The 24901-nt window shown below is 56.1% G+C and overlaps 1 protein-coding gene across 6 annotated transcripts in view; it reads left to right on the top strand.

The window, feature by feature from the left end:
- The window catches only part of HSPA12A (heat shock protein family A (Hsp70) member 12A), a 101510-nt gene that overhangs the window by 47692 nt on the left and 28917 nt on the right, over positions 1-24901 (top strand). Inside the window, exon 1 of one of the 6 annotated variants that reach the window (XM_036439184.2) lies at positions 7847-8026. The exons of the other annotated variants lie outside the window; for them this stretch is intronic. Coding sequence (XP_036295077.1) covers positions 7984-8026 — 43 coding nt within the window. The 5' untranslated portion in view covers positions 7847-7983. Of the gene's footprint in view, positions 1-7846; positions 8027-24901 lie in introns of those variants that run through there. 6 annotated transcript variants of the gene reach the window in all.

The raw sequence follows: 24901 nt of genomic DNA, 5'->3' as shown, positions 1-24901 counted from the left end.
CCCTTCACTCTTAGCCCAACTTGACTTTGCTGTTTTCCAGGGCCTGTCCCTGTGCGGTTCCATTGAGTGTCCCTGCTCTTGAGGTGCACATACTCCGTCAGCCTCTCTTCCCTGACTGCCATACTGGGGCATGTTTGTATTTGTAATTGTACTCACTTGTACTCTGTGCATGAAATAACACTTAATAGTACATGGATACTGAGAGTCTTTCCCTTTGGCATAGAGAAGGATTCCTTGATCGAAGCGTTTTGAATATTCCCATAAGACTTCCCAAAGTGTGAAACGACTTAGTTAATGATGGTGTTGTCTGCGTAGGTGTGAAAGTGTAGCTTTAAACGCAATCATCTCATCATTAGCTGGTGTTGTTGCCTTGTTTTCCAATTTACCCCGTTTAACAGGTGTGTACCTGCATGTATATGTGTATGCGGTACTGACAAGGCTCATGATTTTCATGCCCTTGTTTAACTGTTTAGGTTCTTCTTGATGCTATTTCGCTGTGACTTTTGTGTAATCAGCTCTGGTCTTTGAGAAACACACACACACACACACACACACACACACACATTCTAATGCTTGTTAGATCACCTTATGCCACCGATTTCTTCATCCACGGTCCTTCTTATTCTCAACTTGCTTTGATTCTAAAAATCAGAAACTTAACTTTTTAAGCTTAACATTGTGATTTTTAAAAAATGTCTTCTCTTGCTTCAACCTTAGGACCTCATAAGACACTAGAGAAAATAGTAAATGAAGAAAATGGCCAACTTTTTGGGGAGTAAGATAAATAACACCCTCTGACCTTTACCCAGGCCTCAGCACGTCCCAGCCTCATGTGGAGCCGGGGCTCGGGGCCTGTGCTTCTCCCCTTTCACAGGTGCAGACTGTGCGGGTGCAGGTTTATTATGGAGGAGCCCGCTCCTCTTCCTTCTCCTCCTGCCGCCTCCCTGCCAGCGTGGGGAGGCTTTGGAGCAGGTTTGGGCCGTCACCTGGCTGTGTGGCCATTGGGACTAAATCGCAAGTAGCAGGCCCCTGTCAGGGGGGCCTGGCTCGTGGACCCACCGAGCGGTCCAGAGCGGCTGCTCCCCATCCTGTGCATGAGGCCTGCTCTCTTGGGAAGGCGAAACAAAGCACCCCAAGTCCAGAGCTGGGCTTGTTGTTCAGCATAACATAAGCAGACACAGAAAGGCACTGATGATGACGGCGACGATGATGATGGTGGTGATGGTGATGATGAAGGATCTCAGTGTTACAGTCCTCCTTCCCCTCAGGGCAGCCATTTTCTACCCCTAATGCCGGCCCTGAGCCAGGCATTCCACACCCATTGCCTCATTTCATCTTCACAGCATCGCTGGGAAGTGGGTGCGAAATCACTCCCATCTCACAGATGAGGAGAGTAAGGCTCAGAGCAGTTACGACCGCAGATTGAGAAGGGCAAAAGCTGGGATTCCGCGCCAGCTCTGTGACAGGCAGGGGGAATACACAGGACATTTACCCGCATCATACAAATGGGGCGACTGGGCATCAGAGAGGCTGCATGACCTGCCCAAGGCCACACAGCTGTATGTGTGGCAGAGCCCAGCCCAGGGTTCCTGAGACCCATCTGGTGCTTGTCCCACTACTGACATAGCGGTAACCATGGTAACCAGTGCCCGCCTGTGCCTTAACAACCTAGGGGGAGGCCCTGGGCAGCGGCTGGCCAGGACCAGGGGTGCTGAGTCGAAGCTGTCACTCTGGCCACCCCAGCCTCAGTGCCCGTGGGTTTGCTGCAGGATCATAGAACGGGTGCCAGCGTGCCAGCGCGGGGCTGGGGGACACCAGGGCATCTTTGTCCTCACTCCACTGACCACCAGACTGTTCTTGCCACACGCGGCTGACACCCCTGGCTCAGCTGGGTAGGGAAGGCTGAGAAGTTTTATCTTTTATTTATTTCCCAAATGTACAGACTCTCCAAGGAGAGGTTAGCTAAGAGAAACATCCTCCTGGGAACGTCGGACACTCTGGCAAAGCTTCGGCCTCGCTCGGGCCGGGCTCCGTTACTGGAGCCGGTGATAAGCAATGGCCGGCGGCAGTGGCCAGCTGGTGGCACATATCCTTGGCTGAAGAAACCAGGTTAAGCATTAACTAATGTAATGCTCCAAGGGCTCTGCTGTGTGGGTTTTATCAACCCACTTTGCTAAGTGAAGCAGCGCGGGTAGGTGACTCACCGGGGACCACACAGCTGGGAAGGGGTGGAGCTGGGATTCAAACCCAAGCCCGATCCAGCTCCCAAACCCACAGCCCTGGGCTCCTCTGCTCCCTGCCCCCTGCCCTCCAGGGCCTTGCTCTTTGCTGCTGACGGAGGAGACAGAGAAAGGTGAGGCCCAGCGTATTCTTCTCATAGGTTCTGCAGGCCTGGGTGAGGGTCCAGGTCTGCCTGGCATTATGGCTACGCCTGTCTGCCTCTCTCCTTTCCCCTGAGGCTGGGGGCTCCTGGAGGGCTGGGTCCACATCTGGCTAGACTTCAGGTCCCAGCACAGCGAGAGGGAGGCCTGCACCCGTCTGTGAGAGACAAAATGAGAACAGATGAGGGAGAGGATGAATGAAGGACCGCATGTCCTCCTTAACCTGGAGTGGGAAGCTTCTGGAAACCATGCAACTTTAATGCAGAGCTCAGGTGTAAGAGAAAGAGGGCAGGGACTCATTTCCTTGACTTGTTTTAGAGGCCGTACTTCACTCCAGTTCTGGGGGGATAAATATGTTTTTTTTAAAAAATATATTTTATTGATTTTGTGCCTGCAACCAAGGTACATACCTTTGACCAGAATAGAATCTGGGACCCTTCAGTCCGCAGGTCAACGCTCCATCCACTGAGCCAAACCGGTCATGGCTAAATATGATTTTTGTCCGCATTGTGCAAATGGGGGGATTAGAGGTGAAGTTCATGCTTCAGTAACTGGCCATTCTGGGCGACTCCTGTCTCTGCCCCTTCTAACTTCCAGCAAGTAACTGGACCTCACCCTCCTTAGGTCCCCATCAGAATATTGGTTTGTATTTCTTGGAGGGAGGGATGTAAAAATTAAATGACCATGTAATTCCCACATTAAATGAGAGCTCATGTGCTTTCTTCCTAGGAGAGTCAGTTTCACGGTAAATTTGATTTTTTAAATATTAAGTAACTTGGGTGATGGGTGCCTGGGGATTCATCGTATCTCTCTTTACTGTTGTGGGCGCTTCCATTTTTTCATAAGCCGTTTTAAAAACAAGTCATAGAAATGTAAAGGGTTAGTTTTATTTAGAAAAAAAAACCTACAGATAAATGAGTGGCACCAAAGAACCGGGTACAGTGGATGCAAAATGTACATGCAGTTTCAAAATAAAACACAAGCTTTGAAAGAACGGAATGGCTTAAAGCAGCCTCTTAGCGTTACGACCTCAGGCCCTGGTGGGGGAATCTCTCTCCAGCCTTCAATTCCCTCTTCCTGAAAAAGTCGGAACTAGGGAGGCTTTCCTCCGAGTGCTGCATGAGTCAGGGCGAGCAGAGGTGAGGTGCTCTGTCAGCTGTAATCCCAATTGGGTGATTTTCTCGTGCCTGCAGCGTGTTTCTGCCGCCCGCTCTGTTCCAGGTGCTGGTCTGGGCACTGGGTTGCCTTGCTGCCCAGCTCTCTGCAGGGCAGAGCAGACCTGGGCGCTCTGCCGAGATGGGACCGTCCAGGTGCAGATTCTGACTCCGCCACTGACTTCTTTGGTAAATAAACACGGTGGCCTCAGTTTCCCTCTGATTCTGCCGCGTGATTCTCTTGGGGAATGTGTTCCAGGCCCTGAGGTGGGACCAGATTTGGCACGTTCAGACGGATGACTTGAGTGTGCTTTTGCCTGAAGGAGGGAGAAGCGTCAAGAGGCACTGGGAGGCCGACTCATGTGGGAACTGATAGTAGAGAGGCCACGTGATCCCACTCTGGCTCCTGTTGGGGGAGGGACTGTAGGCCTGCAGGATGGGAGCCCGTCACTCGTGGTGACGTGACAGGAGAAAGGCCCTGAGTCCCAGCGCTGCTGCTGATGCCCGAGGAAGCCCGGGCCAGGCCCCAGCCTTCTGTGCCTCCCTGTGATACCCTCTCCTGTGAAATGAGGGGGCCTCCGTGAGAATTAGGTGAGACTTGGCCGATAGTGTGCTCACCAGGGCGCTTCTTAATCATCGCGATGGCTATTACTGAAGCCATGAGGGTGAACCCATTGCCTTTCATGTTTCCTAAAAAATAAAAACGGTCTGCCCTCTGTCCTCAGCACGGGGCTGGAGGTCAGTCACTGCCCATCCTGCTCAGTGTCTCTGTGCTGGCGGGGGGCGGGCGGGTGTGGAGGAGACAGGTGGCACCCCAGGCCCTTTTGCTGCAGCGGCAGGAGGGCGGGGCCAGCAGGTTTCCTGCTGGTTCTGACAGGCCTCCAAGGCCAATGTCTTGACAGCAGGGGTCAAGTCCTGATGGGGAGAGACCGGGTGCCGTGAGGCCCCTGAAGAGAGGCACCCAAGCCAGCAGGGCTGCAAGGAAGGCTTCTGGGAGTGGGGTGGCCCACGCAAGTTCTCCAGGTTGCTGCTGGTGGCAGGACCCGGAAGGGAGTGGTCCAAACACCAAACACATTTTAAGGTATTTGAAATCCCAGCACTGAGGCTGTGGGGGTGGATGGGAGGGACTGAAAGAAGCCATGGGAGAGAGATGGAGCCTGAGAGGTGGTCAGGGCAGACCTGACTCACAAAGAATGCATGTGGTGAGGGGTCAGGGGTAGGACAGGAGCCAGGAGATTGGTGAGGGGCCTTTGCAGACAAGTAGGCAGTGAGAGATGGTGGGGTCTGGACAGGACGGTGGTTGTGAGGATGCAAAGGAGATTTCCAAGGTCAACGGGCAACACTTGACTTGGAGATTGACTGATGGACATAGAGGGAGGAGTGAAAGCTGATTCCCAGGCACGTGGCTTGGCAGCTGGTGGGCGGTGTTCCCTCTACGGAGATCCTGTCTCCACAGGGAGGGCAGGAGAGGATGCACTGGGCTTTGGTTGAATGGGAGGGCCTGGGAGGCCCCCTAGGGAGAGACTCTGGAGCCTGGAGGAAGGTCCGGGCCTGGGATGGAGATGGGCATTCCACAGAGTGACAGAGGGGCCTCCTAGTGCCACACCGCCTGGGGCACAGAGGGCGTGGGAGGAGGAGAGAGGAGAGAGGTGTGTGGGTGTGCCGAATACCATGGAAACCTTGGCGCGGGGCAGTGTCCCAGGTTTCCCTGAGCCGGCGGCCCTGAAGGATGCCCGGATGTGGCAGGTGGAGCAGGGAGGTGAAGGAGATGCCAAACACGGAGACAGAGGCAGCTTGTAACTGTGGCCGCGGGAGGCTGGTGGAGGGAGGGCTTGTTGGGAGAGAGACTGTGGGGAGGCAGGTGGGGGCTCACTATTGTCAAAGGTGTTGAGAGTCGCACTCAAGAGTGAGGGCTCTTTCCCTGGCGTGGTTTTGAGCATAAGAGGGACTCGATCAAAACTGTGTTTATTAGAGAGCGCGTTGTTGGCCTCACTGCCCAGGCATGTGTCCACGTGACACTGCGCTCAAAGGACAGACCGCCGGTGGCTGCCCTGCCCTGCCCTCTCGTGTTCCACCCCAGGCAGCCTCGGCCTGGCAGCCTTACTCAGCGGGGATAGGTGGGCAGAACTGGGCAGGCAGCTGGAGGGGTGACGCAGGGCCTGGGCTGCTCTTGCCCTCTCCACCCTGAGCCTGCTCGGCCAGGCTGTCACCCGGGCAACTGCCTTCACACCTCTCCCGCCAGGCCAGCTCTTGGGTCTGCCTCTGGGACGGTGGGGTGTTGTCTCAGCAAGCAAGCAGCCTCGGGAGGCAGAGGGCACTCGGTGGAAAATACTGTTCTCCGCTCCGGAAATGCCCCTCACCATTCGTCCCCACTGTCCGGCACAGCTGGCCTTGCGCACCATTAATTGGCCATTGTGCACCGTTAACTGGCGTTGTGCACCATTAAAAAAGTGTCCGTGACCTAATCAGATCTAATACTTTTTGGACTGACTACCGGGTGCCAGACCCCAAGCGAAGCATGTTTCATGTGCATCCTTTCATCTAGTCCTCTTCAGTGTCACGATGTGGGTCCCACTGTTTGCACCCATTTCACAGACGAGGATGCTAAGGCTCAAAGAGTTACTTGCCCACAGACTGTACATTTGGGATTTAAAAAAAAAATTGTTTCCCGAGGATATGTTGGTGTTTAAAAATTGATTTAGAGATAGAGAGGGGGACATGGATCTGTTGCCTCCTACATGCACTCCAGCTGGAGTTCTAACTCACTAACCCACAGCCTTCTGCGGGATGACCTCCAACCCACTGAGCCACCTGGGCTTTTTAATGCAGCAGAGAGAAGACAAGTTCGTCCCTTTAACTTAGGGGTGCCGAACTCAATCAGAGAAGGGGCCAAAATCTAAAACCCAGCCTAAATCGCGGGCCGAATGGTTTACTGAACAGTCATAAACTGTCATTGTGATGGAAACGCAGCGCAGTGCAGTGATGACAGCGCACACATTGCAAGGCCTGGCGGGACGGATTTGGCCCGCGGGCCTTGTGTTTGACACATGTGCTAACTGGTCACTTTGCAATCACTTCCTGAGAAGACACTGGCCTCTGGCCTTTCCCTGCAGCCTCTGCCCAGCCCCTGCTCTGTGTCCAGCGGCAGTGAAGCGGCCCGTAGGGGCCCTCTGGGAGCTGTGGCCCCTCGGGGGCATGCGGGTGGTGATGGTTTGGCCGGGGATCCCAGCTTGGCCGCACACGTGCTGGGTGTGTTCTGGGAATCATCTCCCTCAAACCTCAGTTTCCTTCTCTGCAAAACAGGGACCGCCAGTCCCCGCCTCCGAGTTATGCAGAGAGAGGCACGGCTCTCAGGCACCCCGGAAGGGCGGGTACCGCCGGTGATGAGGCTCTTGTCACCGCACTGATTGCCTCTTCGGCTGCGCAGCTGACACCGGTGCCGGGGACGCGGGTGTGGCGGAGCGGTGGGGCGGATCGTAGGGAGGACGGATCATTGATCGCCGAAGCATTGCATTATTCATGTCGTTATTCTCAGACTTTTGACGGGTGGGAGCCCATATAAGGAAGGCTGGAGGCAGCCACTGCTGCGAGCGCCTGGGGCTCCCGAGTTGCCATGGAGGCCCGGAGGGAGGATCTGGGAGGCGGACACCTCTGGGCGTCCCGGCCTGAGAGCTGGCCGCCTGGGTCTCCCCCCACCCCTTCCCCGGTGTTCCGCGTATGAGCGGGCCCTTGGCCGTTCCTTTGGGACCCTGGTGTGGGATGGGGTGTGTGTGTGTGGGTGTGTGTGTGTGTGTGTGTGTGTGTGTGGGATGGGGTGGGAGGTGGGGGAATAAACTGGTAGCGCCTGGAGCAGGCTTCCAGGAGAGTGGGCTGTGCGTGCGGTGCCTGCTGCGGGGCTTCAGTCCCCAGCGATCCCCGCTCTTTCCCATCCGGCTCGCGAGCCAGGGAGCCCCGGCCCCGCCACCGGCCCCGCCACGGCCGCCCCGCGGTGAGCCGGGAGAGGAAGGGCCGGGAGAGGAGGAGGGACAGGTTAGGGGGCCCAGCGGACTCGGGGCCAGGCCGCGATGCGCCTCCCCAGCTTCCCTTTCCCAGCCTTTCAGACCCGCAGGCTCGGGGGCGGGGCGTGGGGCTCGGGGGCGGAGCCGGGCGGGGCGGGGCTCGGGGCTCGGGGGCGGAGCCTGGCGGGGCGGGGCGTGGGGCTCGGGGGCGGGGCTCGGGGCTCGGGGGCGGAGCCGGGCGGGGCGGGGCGTGGGGCTCGGGGGTGGGGCTCGGGGCTCGGGGGCGGAGCCGGGCGGGGCGGGGTGTGCCGGGGCTGCGGCGGCCGCGTCACGGCGGAGCTCCTGCAGCCGCGGAGGCTCAGACCCGGGGAGCGCTGCCCAGGACGCGGGCGGGGACCGATCCCTCAGGGCGCTGCTCGGAAGGTCCCCTCGCGGCCGGGCTGCGCAAGCATGGCGGACAAGGAGGCTGCGGGAGGCGACGCAGGGCCCCGAGGTGAGTGCGGTCCTGCGGCGGCGGCGGGGCACGCTCAGCCCGGGGCCCCGCGGCTCCCTCGCCGGCCCCGGGGAAGTGGGAGCCCCCGCCCCATCCTGCCCCCTTGGCGGGGCCAGGGGTGCAGGGGCCGGAGGTGGCCCATCGGTCACGTGCTCAGCTCCGGGCCGGGGTGCGGACACTGCGGCGGGGACCACAGCCCCCGCCCGGGCGCCCTGACGGCCCTCGCCGGGGGGTGGCGCCGCCTGAGGGGCCGGGGCCGGTCGGGGTGAGCGCCGCCCGCCTTGTGCATCCCCGGCGCGCGGTGCGGGACGGCGCCCTCACTCACTCGCTAACGGGCTGGCCTCGCAGCCCCAGCGAGTCGGCGAGGGCGGGGGAGCCCGTGGGAAGTCAGAGGTTGGACCTGTCCCCTCCTCACCCCGCCTGGATCGGTCCTGCGGGATGGGGACTGCAGCCCCGGCCCAAACTGCATCCCACGCCCCTCCACGCCCAAGCCCAGGCATTCGCCGGGAGGAAGAGGGGCGCCGCGGCGGGCTCCCCTGTTCCCTCTGCAGTTCCAGGGGCACAGGACGGACACCCGGGTTTGCACATGTCCCAGGGCCGCCTTCTCTGGGGGCGCGGGGAAGGGGAAGGCTCCGATGGGTGGGGGAAGGGTGAGGGGTGAGGGGACCGGGAGCCGGAGGCGCAGGAGCAGCGCCCGGAGCGGGCTGTACATCACGCTTCGCCCGCGGAGGGGCCGGGCCCGCCGGGCCTGCGGGTCTCCTGTGGGGAAAGTTGGGCGCATGGAGGCGGACCGACCTGCCGGACGGACCGACCGACCGTGGCCGGAGCAGCCGCCGGAGCGCAGTGACCCGGAGGCTCCCCTGGAGCAACAGGACCGGCCGCTGATGGAGGATGACAGTACAATGCCCGGAGGAGAGGGAAATGCATCCAGGAGAGGTGCCCCCGGCTCTGCGGGGACCCCAGAGCTGGGGAAACTGAGTCAGGGGCGGCACAGCTGCCGTGGCAGCCACCGCTTTCCTGCTGTCTGTGGTCTGGGTCCCCGCCCTGGGTTGGCTCCAGAGGCCCCGGCCCCCTCCCCAGCCCATTGTTCTGGAGGATGGGGAGGTGCCTGCCCACACGCACTGCAGTGGTGGGGGAGGGAGGGTGGAGGGAGGGGTGGGGAGAACCTGGGAGGAACCTTGGGGAGCCCAGGCCAGGGTCCAAGCAGTGCTTGAACACACATCCCAAATCTGATGCCCCTACCCCATCCACTACCCTGCCCTAGCTAGCCAACACGGGCAGTGGGCTGGAGGCTGTCTTTGTCTGAACATCACTCAGCAAACTGAATTGATTCACTCCCCCCCACCCTTTCCTTTACTTTGGAAAAATATTAGGATGACAGGGAGGGGTGTCTGGATTGCCGAATATTGCCGAAAGCTCGAGTTAGTGAAGCAGTTCCTTGCCTCTCACGCTGGGATAGATAGTGAGTGGCTGTGTCAAATGCAAGGTTGGCCATAACTTGTCAGGTCAGAAGAGTGAGCAGGGATGTGCCCCCTCAGAAACCCTTCTGTCTTGTAAAATGGAATTCAGCACCCCTCTACACACACACACACACACACACACACACACACTCTCACACACACACTCACACATATACACTCACATACACACACTCACACACACATACACACACTCACATACACACACATTCACACACACACACACTCACACACACACACACACACACACACACACACACACACTGGGGCACCTGCCATCCAAGATGAGGATGCATGCTGGGTGTGCTGGGCCGCCTGCTACCACTTGCCTGTGTCTATTCTAGAACGTTTCTTCACTCCCAGGGATCTGCGGTTCGAGGTGGCCTTGAGAATTCCCGGTACTGGGACCTAGGACACAGCACGCTCTCCCTGGCAGCTCACTGCTTCTCTCTGGGCTCCCATCTATAAGTGGGAGATATTAATCGTATCTCATAGGATCAGAGCCTGCTCCCCCGCTACCTAACCCATCTGCTTCTAAGGTTTCCCCATGGCATGTTCTGTGCTGGACAAATGCACATGCAATCTCTTATGTTCTAAAGCCTCACAAAAAAAAGCTGTTACCAGCATTCTCCGTTCACTGGAGAGGAGGGGTGAATGACCTGTGGAAGGTCATGTGTGTGGGAAGTATTGATCCAGAACCAGGCCATCTGAATCCACGGCTCTGGCCCTTCATCTCCACCCTGTATAACCCATGACTGTGGCCAGGATTGCCATGCTATTAAGGACTTAAAAATGGCAATTCTAGCTGGTTTGGCTCAGTGGATGGAGCACCGGCCTGTGGATTCAAGGGTTCTGAGTTTGATTCCTGTCAAGGGCACATGCCCAGGTTTTGTGCTCTGTCCCCAATGGGAGGGCCATGTATGCGGGAGGTAGCGGATCATTGATGTTTCTCTTTCCCTCACCCTCCTTCTCTGAAGTCAATATATATATATATATATTTTAAAGCCTGTTCTTCCCGGATTATTTCAAGAATGCTCTTGGTGCAAAAGGATGAGGGCCACAGCTATCGAAGTGACTTGGGGCCTGTGAGCTGGGTTGTGCCAGAAAGATGGGCCATAAAATCCCCCCCTTCCAAAAAAAAAAAAAAAAATCAAGTGTTTAGAGGGGGCAGTGATTATGGGGAGAACGGCAGGATAATGGTAGTTGTTGAAGCTGGATGATCTTCATAAAGCAGTTCATCACTGTTGCATTTGTTTTGTATATGCCTTATAAATGTCCTTAATAGAATGTTTAGTTAATTAACAAAATCCAAAGGGCCCCCTTCTCATCTCTGGAGCTTTGAACAGCGAAGGCTGAGATGACCGTCAGCCCTGACCCCGCCAGGGCCTGGGTGGGTGGCTCATAGAGCCCTAGAAGGATTAGATGGGGCGGGGGGGGGGGGGGGGGGGGGATGGGGAGCAAGGGGTGGGTCAGGTTGGGCTAGCTCCTGTGGTGATGCAGTCAGGGTACCTCTGGGTAGTGGAAACCTAGTAATTTGCTCCAGGGGAGTGGGGGGTGGGTAAGGTGAGGAGCAGCAGGCAGGGGATTTTGCCTGGGTTGGAGGTGCCTCTGTAAGCATTACTTTGGGCCTGGGGGCTGGGATTCTTTCCATCCTGGCAGTTAATCATAATAAAAATAAGCGTTTGAAACACTGATGTTGATTGAGGACTTAATTTATGCTAAAATATGAAAGTTTTGAATGACTCATTTATCACTAGCCACACTTGTTAAGGAATGAAGGACTCTATGAGGGAGGCCCTGTTACCCCATTTCACCAAGAGGCAAGCTGGAGCTGGGCCGAGTGAGGGTTAGGAGGTGGCCAAGCCTCTCCTAGCACAGCCCGGCAAGTCATAGGCCCCCGGAGAATTTTACTGAATGTCTGCGTGAATGAGTTCATGACTAACAGATTGAATGTGCCTGCCCAACTTCCCTGAGGTCACCGAACGCCCCGCGGAAGTGGATGGGTGCTGGATGTGGCTCCCAGGCTGGCCAAGAAGAGGTCAAAATGGTGCTCATCCCCGGTTAGGGCTTCAGCCATGGGACCCACTTCCATGTCCACCTGCCCCTGCAGCTGTGACCCCCCTACTGGTGCCCTGGGATGCCCTTTGGTCCTCATGAAGTTCCTTCTGCCAGGAAACTCCTGCCTTTCGCTAGCAAACTCCTACCCAACCTTCAAACTCGGTTCGGGTATCACTTCACAGGAAGCCTTCTGGGGCCCTACCATCTGAGTGAGAGCCTGCCCGTGTGGTTCCAGAGCCTCTGCCACTGACTGCTGTTGTTGGTAACCTCAAGTCGTGTTCATTAAGTGTGCGATGTTTCCGATTTACATCCGATAAATCCCACTGACTCCTCCAACAAATCTATGAGGTTGGTGCTTTCACCCCATTTTGCTGACGAGGTAGTTGAGGCCTTTGAGAGATTTGGAAACATGCCGAGCCAAAGAATCAAATCACCCAGCTGATGGATGCTTGAGTTGGCATGTGAATTAAACTCGGAGCCTAAAAAACGTTTGCTCTTTCTCTCAATGCCTTTTCTCCCAACCAAGCGTAGGAACCGTGTCTTTATGGCCATACTCTTAGCGACAGCACATAGTAGGCGCTCAGTGTTGACTGAATATCATTCAGCAAGCCACGAGGGAGCACAGCCGTGGGGAATGGCGCCCACATCCTGCGTGGATGCTCAGGAGTGGGAGGAAGCAGGTGGGGGAGTGGGCGGGGCTCAGCCGACGCCAGAAGAGATTGGGCTTTGATTCCAACAAGGCTTTGAGTGATGACTCAATCTTGTGGGGGCGACATCTCTCTCATAACATAAGTGGGCCTCTTCGGGAAGGGAGAAAGCTTCTTTATTATCTCTGTGCATAATTTGAACGGCAGGGAGGAACCAGGGCCTTAATGAATGAACAACATGTGGCAGGGAGCTAGAGCCTCCCACCACAGGCGTGCGGGGTCTGGGCATTGCCAAGAGAGCAGGGAGAGCCACGGAGAACACCAAGAGCTGCTGGCTTAGGTTGGCCAGTGGGGTTTCACAGGGGCAGTTAGCTTGGATTCTGATCCTGCTTTACCTTTTACCATCCATCCACGGGACACCAGGCAAGTTACTTAAGTCCCCCACACCTCAGTTTCCTCCTCTGGAAGGTGGGGGTAATCAGAGTGGATTTGATTTGCTACCATGCCCCTGCTAAGTGCAGAGTATGCTTTCCGGCTCATTTGCTGTTATCTGCTCGTTATGGACCATTGCGAATTCAGTGGATGTAGGTGGATTCAGCAGTTGAGTTGTCCAGGGGAGAAGGGCTGGCCTGAGATCCCACAGCTAAGAAGGACTAGAGCTCAACCTGAGCCTCAGGCCACGTGGTTTCTTGTCCTGCAGGCCCAGACCTTTGGAGGGGAGCTGGGTGTCTCAGGTTGTTGGCCTCATTTGACTCCCAGCTGGTCCTTCGCCAAGGCTCTGAGCTCCCGTTGGGTTTCCTGGCTGGGCAGCAGTGGGGTTCAAGGTCTCTTTGCATCCCTGGACTCTATCCAGGGCCTTAGGCCTGTTGCCCTCAGATGACTCCCAGTCCACCATCGACAGGCTCCGCCTGCTGTGCTGAGACCCCACATCTGGAGCTTTGCAGATGCTGCTCTGTCCTCTGCCAGGATCACCCTACCTCTTCCAGCCTTGACCATGACCTGGCAGCTGTGAGGGCAGGTGGGGCTGATGGCTGCTCCACAGCCATTCTTCTGGGGAACCCTGAACTGCAGAGGATGGGCCTCAGTACTAGTCCCCTTATCTGTAGGGTGGCCACGTGTCCTGGTTTGCCGGGATAGTCATGGTTTATGCCTCTTGTCCCAGTGAAATTATTAAGGGACTCCTTTCCCTTGCTAAATATCCCAGTTTGGATGATAAATTATATGGTTGTGCCACTTATCTCTGTCCTCTCCTCAGCCATCAGGGCCTCATTTGGGACAAGGAAGGCAGGAGGGTGTGTGGTTAAATCCGGGCTTTTGGCTCAGACACCATCCCTGTGACATTTGGCTTGTTGGTCAGCCCTTGTCTTTTATTCGATCTTTGTAGGGTCCTTAGAGACACTGTCACTTCCAGGGTGACTTAGCCCCTTCTCAGAGACCTATGGAGCCATTGAAACCTGAGTAAAAGGGTTATTGGCTCCCAGGTGGGGATTACGATTACATTTGTAAAGAATTAGTGAAATGTCTGCACAATGCCACATTACATTTGCTATGTAACCAACCAGCCCAAAATGTAATGGCTTCAAGAGCAGCGGTTGTGTTTGCTCGTGATTCTGTGAGCAGGGCTCTGCTGGGCGGTTCTTCTGCTGGTCTTGCCTCAGTTCACTCATGTGACCATGGCCTCTGATGGCTGGGCTGGACTGCAGAGTCCAGACAGCCTTCCTCGGGGCTCTGGGTTGTGGTGCTGGCTGTGGACTGGATTTCTCTCTCCAGGTGGGCCTTCTTCCTCCAGGAGGCTAGCTTGGGCTTCTCGATGCCCTGGCCTCAGAGCAGCAGGAGGAGGAGGAGAGGGGAGGCTGAGAGGTCTCTTGAGACCTTCCTGAGAGTCCATATAATACAGTGTCTGCTTCATTCTTGTGCGTACAGAGAAGTTATGTTGGCTCACTTGCAAGTTTTCCCAGTTGTTTTTGCTGTGATTGGTCAGGGCACGCTTTCCCATGACTAACGAACAGTAGGTGAGGAACTGAGAAAAAAGCAGGAGAGCTCTAGATGCACCTTCCCCTTTAAGCTGTTTGGGGAAGCGAGAGGGCAGGAGCTGAAAGTATTGCTCTTGTGAGGGGACAGTGGGTGCAGGTGACAGCCTGGGCGGGGCTCAGAATGGTCTCTGAAAGAAGTGGGGGCCCCTCCGGCCTTCATCTCAGCAGAGGGGTGCCAGCCAGCGGTGTGCTCACTGTGGCTTTGGGTCCAGGCCCGGGCAGGCTCTCTGCACCGGGATATTCCTAGAGCCACTGCTGTTTTGGGACATCCCCACGTGACAAGATTCATAGCTGTTGAGTGATACGCACCAACACTATTTCCCCTGTGAACACTAGTATTTTTTAGTGTGTGATTTTGCAGAATATGAAGAGTTTGAGGAAAAGAGACCTCGTTATAGCAGAAATGCTTGTGTTTCTATTGGCTGTAGGATGCGTGCCCATTTAAAAATATCTGTGCTGCAGCCCTGGCCATGTGGCTCAGTTGCTTGAGCATGGTCCCATGCATGAAGAGGTCACCGGTTCCATTCCCCGTCAGAACACATCTCCATCTCCAGTAGGAGGCTTGCAAGAGGCGGTCAGTTGATGTTTCTCTTTGTCATTGATGTTTCATCTCTCTCCCTCCCCCTTCCTCTTCCTCTAAAAAAAAAAAAATCAGTAAAGACATATTTTTAAAAAGTGTTTATGCTTTTGGGGGCCCTAAAAGACAGCCACCAGGAAGAACCTCTGGTCGCTTACCTTCACCTCATTTTCTGAGCACATTAACTCAACTACTGAGGCTGTTTTACTTCCCAGATGTTGAGCACGTTTTTGGGGTAGTTCTGCCTACTACCTCCCAATTTTGCTGTCAGAAGCAGATGCTCCAGGAAGGTAGTTAGTTCTGTAGGAGGGAGCCCTGTCCCGTTGGCTCCCTAAGCCCCCCAAATCTCACAGGGAAGTAAGTGGGTTTTGCTAGTGCCCTTTGTTTCCCGGTAGCTGGCAAAAGAAGCGATCTCCTTTACTGCCTTCTGTTTTTCTAAATCAGACCCATGGGCTGGTGGTTTCCCTGTGACTGGGAGCGGTGGTTTCTGGACCCAGACTCCTGGCTCCTGTTTGGGTCCCAGATGTTGGGGCTCAAACCTGATGACTAATATAGGCCTCAGGCTGGCCTCTCGCTGCCCCCCAGGTTTCCATGGGCTAAAGGCTAAATTCCTCTGGCCACTTCCTTCCTTTCTCATCCTCTTCTTGTTGGCCTTGAGGCGCTCTTGCTGCTGGTTGGGATAGGAAACTGTTTGCAGCACAAACACCAGGAGGCCTGCTCCCATGGCAGAGATGAAAGCGGAGAAAGCAGAGCTGGTAGGTGGCGTCTACAACCAGGCGGGACCCGTGTTGTCAAAGGTCTGGGCTGGGCCTACCCCTCTCATTTTACAGACGGGCAAACTGAGGTCAGGGAAAGAAAGCTTGGCCAAGGACAGGCACACTGGGGTGCTATACCAAGCCTTGGGCCTGGTGGTTTCAGGGCATCCCTGGAGGGCACTTGGGAAGCAGGAGTTGTCGGCCCCTGGTGCAAGATTTTGGGGGACAGTGGCGAGCAGAGGTGCCAAAGACCCAGTAAAGACCTGATTCTGCTGGGGTTGCGGGTCCTGCCAGACCTGTCTTGGGAGAGGCTTCTGGGTGCATACACACACAGCCACACACACACACACACACACACACACGCACACGTAAGTATGCATGTGCATGCACATGTGTGGCAAGTGGTAGAGGAAGTAACAGAGATGGAGGAGAGGGAGGGAGACTGAGAGATGTTAAAACTTCTGGGAGGTCTTTTTGGGGGTTCAAGCATGAGCCCACAGGACTGGGCTGGATAATGACGCTGAGTCTGCCCCCGTGATGTGCTCCTCGGCCCCTTCCTGAACCTTCGCTAGCAAGATCCACGGTGCCGTGTGCTGGGGCCAGGCCGGGCTGCTCAGGAAGGAAGGCGGCGGCAGGATGGGATTTATCAAGGCGCCGTAGGAATGTCAGAGTGCACTTTGCCCTAGTTATTTTTTGTACCTCCACCTTGTGTGTCGAATGAAAAACAGACTTTCTCAGCATGTTGTATCAGGGAATGGCATGTATTCCTGTGCAGCGGTCAGACAGACACAGATGTGCAGCTGGGGGCCTGGGAAGACTGCCCCTCAAACATCTTAGCGGGTGGTGAGGGGGCAGAGGGCGGGGCCCCTTCATGAAATATTAGCCATGAGGCCAAACTAAGCTGCAAACCACAAACACGGGAGCCAAAACTACGAGTGACCGTGGCAGAGGGGTGGCCCAGCTCATCCTGTGACTCACGAGGACTAGCCGGGGATTTCCGTGTCCCCAGACAGCAGCCCCTCATCTTCCCAGGCCAGCAACCTCCCTTCCCCCACCTCTCCCCGCCCCTGCTCACAGCTGCTTCTCCCGCAGAGAGAACTGATAAATTGGCTTCCATCTGTGACTATGCTCACATCTCAAGGTGACCCTCCGTGCCCACCTCCCCAGAGCCATTCGGGCCAGAGCCTGCTCCAGGCGTGTTCCCAAATTAGGCAACTGAGCACAGGACTCTAAGCAACATAGTGACTGAAGGGGCCTTCCCGGACTGTGGGAAGGCTGAGCCCAGCGATACAGCCGGGCCTGGGAGCCTGGGGCGGCCTGCCCGCCCCCCCCCCTCCCGCCCCCCCAGCCGTCCCCGTAACCAGGGTTTCTGCTTCAGCACTGCAGATGGCCCACTGCACACAGGGGACATTTGGGGGCGTTGAGCATTGAAGCCAGAAGCAACACCCAAAAAGCACAGCCCCTCTCTTGGGCCTGGAGGAGGCGGGGCCGAGGCATTTAGGGAGCCCCTCCCAGGCGGGTCCCTGAGCTGCGCTCTGTCTGCTCTGTCTGGGGGCAGCGTGATGTGGTGGGACGAGCTCGGGTCCTGGTGTGCTCGCTGTGAGCCCCGGGCAGCCCTGGAAACTCTCTGAGCTTCTGCTAGAGCCCTCGGGGTCACTGCGGAGGCTTCATGGGCTGAGAACTGTCCCCCATGGTGTGGAAGCCACGTGGTCATGGGCCAGGGGGGTGGGGGGACTGGGGTCCTGGTGCAGGAATAGGGAGCAGCCAGCGGCCTTGGGTGGGCCCAGCACTGTGGCCGAGCAGCAGAGCACCCCGTGAGGCGCAGGAGGCGATGGGCAAGAGCCGTGCTCCCGATGCCCACCCCGCCCAGCCCAGCCCTCTGCTGCCCTCACGCTGTAGGGCAGGTGCTGGGCAAAAACAATGATAATTTGGGTTCTCCTGGCCAAAGCATTCCACGTTCATCATGGAAAACAGAATCCACAGGAAGAAAGGAGGAAACAGCCAGGACCCCACACCCAGAGGCAGCGCCTGGCAACCTCGGGACTCAGGGATCAGCTTCCTTCAGAGACAGGACACAGAGGCTGGAGAAGGGATGGTTTACGGGGACGAAGTGGGTGTTGGCCATGATGGTTTCTGGGCCTGAAGTGTTTCTCCAGAGCCCCCGTCCTGGGCCATCTCTGTAACATCCCTCCACACGTCCCCAGCCGTAAGACAGCCACACCGGAGACCCCCGATTCCCGGACACCAGACACCCGGGGAGCAGGACGGTTGGGATCCAGATGCAGGGATCTGGTAGGCGGGGCCGGGGCTGGTTGGAGGGCAGCCACGAGGGTCAGCTCCACCCACGGGAAGGACAGGGGGCCTCTGGTCCCTGCAGACTGGGGCACGGGACAGGCCTGGGGGATGGCAGATGGCCTCCCAGATGGCAGAGAACAGCCCAGCTGGTGCAGCTGGTGGTGTGGGGGCAGTAACGGTGTGGGGTGCAGTGTTGAGGGGCTAACGGAGGTGTCTGATGGCTAAGGATAGGACATGAAGGGCAGTAGACAACCACTGGAGGTGCCTGTGGCTGGAAGTAACCTGATGGAACTGCTGGCTGTGACGTGATCCAGGGGGGTTGCCTGGAGGCGGAGTGGAAGGCCCTTCGGGGAGCTCTCCACACCACCCTGCCTTGGCTCAGGCTGTTCCTCTGCCTGCTCTTCCCTCCCATCTTGTTGCTCAGCCGACTGACTTGCCCTTCAAGATGCCAGTCAAGCACCCCTGCCCTGGGGAGCCTCCCCCACCCTCACCCCCCAGTGTCACTTACCATGGGTCTAACAGAAGGTGCAGAATAGGGTTTTGGTGTTCTTAATTACAGTACTTACACTGGCACCGCATGCTCTGTTTTGGCCTGAGAACTCACGGTTGGATTCTCACGAATTAAATGCACATGTGTGTTCCCTAGATAAGACGATGGCAGCCCCGTGGGGAAGGGCCAGGGAGGGCATGGCCAGACCCCCGGGGGGTGGGGGATGGGGGCCGTTTCCCATGGCCTGGGCCTTCCAGCTGAAGAGCTTGCTGGGTGATGCCCAAGTATTGCCCTGCTTCCCTCTGCATCGTTAACTTCCCCGCGGGCTCCTCTTCCACTGACCCAGAACATCCCAGAGATGTGGGTGCGTTTTCAGGACCCTCCTAGGTCTGAGGGTGAGAGAGAAGATGCGGGGGGGGGGGGGGTGTTGGGGCAGGGAGAACAGGCTCATGCAGGCTCCCTGCCACCAGCTCCCTCCTCCAGCCAGGCATTCCTGTGGACACCTCCCAGAGGTCCTCTCCGGAGGGGAGGAGGGGAGGTCGTCACCCTGCACTCTTGACATTCCAGGCTCCGGAGGGGGGTTCACCCTGAGTCTGGAGCCTCTGCTCTGCAGAGAGGTGGCCACTGATTAACTGAGCTCCACTGCAGCTCTTAAAGAGAACAGCGACGCCGAGAAACGGCCCTGTGTGGCCAGCCTCAGGAAGCGGGTGGGCTGCACCCTGGTGAGGGAGGGGTGGGGGGTGGGGAGGAGGAAGAGCCACGGACAGACCACCTGGGTTCTTGATGCCCCAGACATGTTTCCAAAATCCAAGCTCTGGCAGTCGGCCGTGTACGGATGGTGAGGGGGCAGTGTTGCACGCCCCGGACCTCGGTTCTTACCTACCCTGGCCCTGCAGGGACTGGAGCAGGGGTCCTGGAGCCAAGGGCACCGAAGCCCACCACGTGTGGGCAGTACCCACGCAAGCACCTGTGCGTGTAGCAGCCTTGATGAGTCTGAATATGCCTGGGCCATCTGTGTGGCCTCCCCGTGATCCCTACGCATAGCATGTGGATTACCCCCTGGAATGCATACAGGGTAGTAAGTGGGAGGCCCCACAGGCCTCATCACGCTGCTTGGCCTTAGACGGGTCAGGGGACACCCTGGGACTTTGTGGGCCCCTGCTTTGTGGAGCAGCCTGAGGAAGTCAGTCGCATTTCCCAGATAGCCCTTTTCTGTTTCCTGGGAAAAGATGGAACAGAGTTGGTCCTCGGGGGAATCGCTCATTGGTTTTCTTTCTCTGTTTCTCTCTCTCTTTATCGTTCTGGAAGGAGTTACTCTATGTTAGCTCCTTTCAAGGGTGGTTACTCTTCCAATTTTGCCAGACAAGCTTAGCAAAGTCTAAAGTTAGTATTTATCCCAGCTTGCTACTGCTTTCTTAGTAAGAATGTCAGTCCACCATTGAAGGTTTTGTATAAAAAAGGAAAGAATGTGGGATTTTAAATTTAGGAAATCTTCAAGCATCCCGGACAGGGCTTTCCATATGCCCATCAGGTGAGGGATGGGCTGCGTACAGGTGCCAGGGCCACCTGTGCTGAGGGCATTTGGTTCCCCGGGGTGGCCAGCACCCCGGGCAGCCAGCCCTCCTCCAGGCTGCAGTGGGTGGTCCGTGCTCGGCCTTCTCCCCTTTGAAGTGTCTCGTGGCGTTTGCCTTCTCTTGTCTGTGATCTGGGAGCAGCCGTTTCCCAGGCAGGTCCCTGCCGCAGGTTCCACAGGAGTAGGTGTTAGTGCCGGTGTGGCCTGCCCTCCTGACAGAATGAGGCCATGGCTCCGCCGGCGGGGCTGGCTATGGAGCAGGTCACTGGGCATCTCCTCGCATTTCTTCTGGTTCCTGGGCAGCAACTTATCTGCGGGGAAGTAGCGACCAGCCCTCTGTCCGCAGCCCTCCATCGGGATGGGGCTTGGCATCCCGCTCCGGCCAGCTGGCAGCCTCGGGGCATCTAGGGGAAAAGTGAAAGCTCAGCTGGTGGCTGGGCGGGCACCGGCCCTGCTCCGGGCCCGCGTGCCTGTGTTGTCAGAGAGCGGGGTGTCTGGGGAGAGGCCGGTGCCAGCGATTGCCACGGGCGGGTGCGGTCAGACACTCTGGGGCTTGCAGGGCTTGGAAACCTGCTGCAGAGCCTGCCAGGCGGAGAGGTTAGCCTCTGCCAGAGGGAGGCCCGTGGGAGGGCGGAGAGCCATGTCCGGGGTGGGAGTGTCCTAGGGGCAGTGGGGAACACTTCCTTACAAACAAGGTGGTTTTCTGCAGCCCTTCGATGCTTTTTAATCGAGATATAATTCACCTATAAAATTCATCATTTTTAAGTATACAGTTTGGTGGTTCTTTTATGTCCACGGGGTTGTGCAACCATCACCACTGTCAAGTTCCAGAACATTTTCATCACCCTAACCAGAAGCCCCGCCCACCGGCGCTCGCTCCCAGTCCCCACTCCTCCGAACTCCGCTCCACTGCCCTGGGCTACGGGCTGACAGGGGTACCCAGGCTGGCCAGGGACTGAGGCCTGGGCCTGCGCTGGAATGCCGGAGAGGAAGGACCTTGGCGCTGGTCACTTACCGTGTGACTTCAGGAAGATGCTCACCCTCCCTCCGCCTTGGCGGGACGATTAAATTGAGGACATGGCCATTTTCTCAGCCGGAGTTGGACCGATTTGATGATGATGGTGATGATGGTGGTGATGGTGATGGTGGTGGTGGTGGTGGTGATGATGATAAATAACATCTATAATTTATGGAGTGCCCATCAGGCACCAGGTTTTATGGATACTATTTCATTGATTTGTGTGCTATTTTCTAGCCATCTTAGGAAGTCTATCACCCTCCACCCATTTTCCAAGTGGGGAAAACGGAGGCTCGGAGAGGCCGAGGAGCTCACCCAGGTCATGGATCTGGGAAGGGGCCTGCAAGGATTGGAGCCCAGGCTCTCCTGCCCCTGAACCTCTGTGTAACCAGTAGCTCCTCCCTCACCCCGTTCTTGGATTGGAGAATTTGGGCTTTTGAAACATTCGGTGTCAGAGCCCAAGGAGACTGGAGCCACATCATCTCCTGAGCCCGGAGAGAGCCAGCCAGAGCTCAGGAGAGCCCTGTAGCCGTGACCTCCTGACTTCCTTCAGGATGTGTGCTCACCTGGGGAGTCGTGTGGACATTTCTCAGTAGCTCATCTTTCAAGAGAAACGTTCCTGTGGAGACCTGGTGCTGGGACAGGGGTGCAGGCTCAGGGAGGGTGAGCCCCACCCCAGACGGGCCTCTAACATCAACTTTGCTTTCTCATCCACCGCCTCCCAGACTCCTAACCGCGGGTCTCATGAGCTCTGCCCCTAAGGCTCCTAGCTCAGTGTGAAATCCGCATTCAGTGCGTGCTGGCCACCCTAGCTTTCCCGGTAGGTTTCCGGGTTTCGTACATTTCTGATCATTTCAAATGAACAATATGAGTTTGACTAAACTTGCAAAAGAGCCCAGAGTAAAACGTGTACAAGAACTTGGCCCTGGGAAGGAATTCCGCAAGTGGTGGGTGGGGCTGTTGCTTATGCAGAGGGTTTCAGCTGTCTGTTGCCTCCTTGGTTCACCGAGACGCGGCGATGGAGGCCCTGGGGACTGGGAGCCCGCTTCCCAGGGCGAAGACAAGGCCAGAGAGGCCCGGCAGCTCCTCAGGGCCCCTGAGGGCCCCCACCTGTGGCTTCTCTACGCGTCACGCCCCATAATGCATTGTGACCAGGAGCCATTTTCTTTTCCTTGCCTTCCTCTAAGAACTTGGGTTTGGCTTCTGTTCTGGTTCTGAGGAGACATACCCTCGACCCTGTGTGGCCCAGCCTGGCTGCCCTGCCTATACCTGGGCCCTCATAGAGACATACCCTTCACCCTGTGGCTCAGCCTGGCTGCCCTGCCTGAGCATGGAGGCCGCTGTGCCTATACCCTGGGCCTCCACAGGAGCCACCTTCCCCCACTCTCCCCCTCCCAGACTTAGAGCTTGTTCTTCTAGTTCTAGTACAAAGGGTCCCAGGGTGACATGTGACATTGGTATTTCATCCCCTGGAGAAGATGCCAAGACCTTCTTCACTGAGGCTGCTTGCCCCTCCCATATGGCCTTGGGAGCCCTGTGAGTCTGAACAAAGCAAAAGGGGTGTGTCCTGCTCCTTAAAGAGACCCTGCTTCTCTGCAGGGCCAGACTCTGGTTTCTCAGAACACAGAGGGGCCCAGCAGTGATGGGGTAGGGGAGGGGACCGGGGGGCTCAATCCCTGGCCTCTTCTGAGGCCCTGGGTTCGCAGAGGGGCTTCTAAGTCTAGGAGGCCCCCGAGGCTGGGCTGGAGCCCTCCGAGTGGGAGCCAGTTGGTGGCTGGATGCCGCCTTTGCGGTAACGGTAGAGGCAGCAGAATTCAGACTCCTTCAGGGCTGTTTAGATTCATCCCAGCAGCCTCAGTCCCAGAAAAGCCAGCTGGACATGGACCCCGCATCCACTCCAAGACTCAGGTCCGAAACATCCCAAAGGTTTCAGAGTGCAAACTGTGTAGGTCTGATGTATGCATATTCTTGTGAGTTTGATCATCCATTTGATAAAGTGTCTGTGGGGCCTACCTGTACTCCGTATAAGAAAAATATTGTCTTGAATATTCCTGAAGCCAGGAAGACAGACATGTAACTGGAATATTAAGACAGCCACTCTTTTGTTATGGAGAACTTAAGACATACAGAAATAGGGTAAGTAATGTATTGAGCATCCTTGAATATCAGGCATCATATTGTCTCATCTGTAAACATTTCAGAATGTGTCTCTAAAGTATAATGACTCTTGAACATTACATGACTACACCATTAACGGTAATTTATTAATATCATCAATATCTGGTCGGCGTTTATAATTCAGACCATTTCCAATTGTCTCATTAGTGATGTAAATGTTTCTGTTCATTTGAATCATGATCCATGCAAGGCCCATGCATTGCAATGACTGCAGTTGCTGGGCCTTTTAAGCTGCTAAGGCAATCTGTCTCAGGCAGGTCGGGCTGGGTGGGGAGCTCATTAGCAATGCAAATTTTCTGCTGCCCTGGACCAATTGGAGTAGAGACTCTGGGGGTGGGGCTCGCAATCTCTTCTCACTGGAGCGCTGGGTGATTCTGATGCACATTAAAGTTTGAGAACCACTAATCCATAGTTTCCCCTCCTCTGTTCCTATATATTTTCCTTTTACAATTTGTATTTTGGAGAAACCTGGCTGTTGTCCTGAGCGTTGCCTCCAGTCTAGGTTTTGCCAGTTGACCTGGGATTCTAGGATGACCAAATTCCTCTCTCTGTTCCTCCCTCCAACAGAGGTGGGTGCCCTGGAGGATGAGGCGGAAGTGGGGCTCCCCATTTGTTGAATATAATTCATGAAAATCAGCAGGAAGACTTGTAGAAACCATTTCCTCCCCTTCCCCAGCCTTGGCCTGGACACACACGTGCATGTGAACCTCTGGTGGACAGAGATGGCGCACTGCCCCACTCACCATCTGGGATTATAGGGGCTCGGGACCTCACTGTCTCTGGGGAATGCCAGCTGCCCCGGTTCTCTCTCACTGGGGCAGCTCATCTCCCAGTCCATCTGGGGTGGGGGTGGGGGGTAACTGAAAGATGCTGCCCAGGGTCAGGATGGGCCAAGCACAACCTCTCACTCTGAGCCTGTGCCAGGTGCTGTGCTTTCTGCCACTGCAAGTGCTCATTTCCATAATTATTGTTTAGCATTTGGAGAGCGACTGTTTCACACTTGGTATTCTTTGCAGCCAGGAGGGTCTCCCAGTTCATGCAATAAAATTTCCATTTACTCTGGACATCAGCTGAGATGATTAAAAAAAAAAATCCATAAATTATTTACTGGAATGGCTGCTCAGCTTACGGTAATAATGCATTAGTTCAGCTAGCCATGAAGCCTGTTATAGGGTAATAAATTTCTTTTATTTTCCTTTTTAAAAGATATCTGCCAGTAACCTACACATGACCTTGCACCGACCAGTTTTCAGAAATGACACTGCAGGGGGGGCATGTGAGGAGAGAGAAGTGAAGAGCTTTTTTCCAGTAGCCTGACTTTAGGCAGTTGTCAGCAGCTGCCTGTCATCTCAGAGCCAGGAGGAGGAAAGGATGAAAACGTCCATTGCATGCTTAAAGCTTAACGACCTTAAAAATCCTCCTTTTCTGCTCTAACCGGTTTGGCTCAGTGGATAGAGCGTTGGCCTGGGGACTGAAGGATCCCAGGTTTGATTCCAGTCAAGGGCATGTACCTTGGTTGCGCGCACATCCCTAGTAGGGAGTGTGCAGGAGGCAGCTAATCGATATTTCTAACTCTCTATCCTTCTCCCTTCCTCTCTGTAAAAATTAATAAAATAGCTGAAACCAGTTTGGCTCAGTGGATAAAGCGTTGGCCTTCGGACTCAAGGGTCCCAGGTTCGATTCCAGTCAAGGGCATGTACATTGGTTGTGGGCACATCCCCAGTAGGAAGTGTGCAGGAGGCAGTTGGTCGATGTTTCTAGCTCTCTATCCCT

Source organism: Pipistrellus kuhlii, unplaced genomic scaffold, assembly GCF_014108245.1.
Source record: "Pipistrellus kuhlii isolate mPipKuh1 unplaced genomic scaffold, mPipKuh1.p scaffold_m20_p_15, whole genome shotgun sequence".
Lineage (NCBI taxonomy): Eukaryota > Metazoa > Chordata > Mammalia > Chiroptera > Vespertilionidae > Pipistrellus > Pipistrellus kuhlii.
This window is presented reverse-complemented; position numbering and strand designations above follow the sequence as displayed.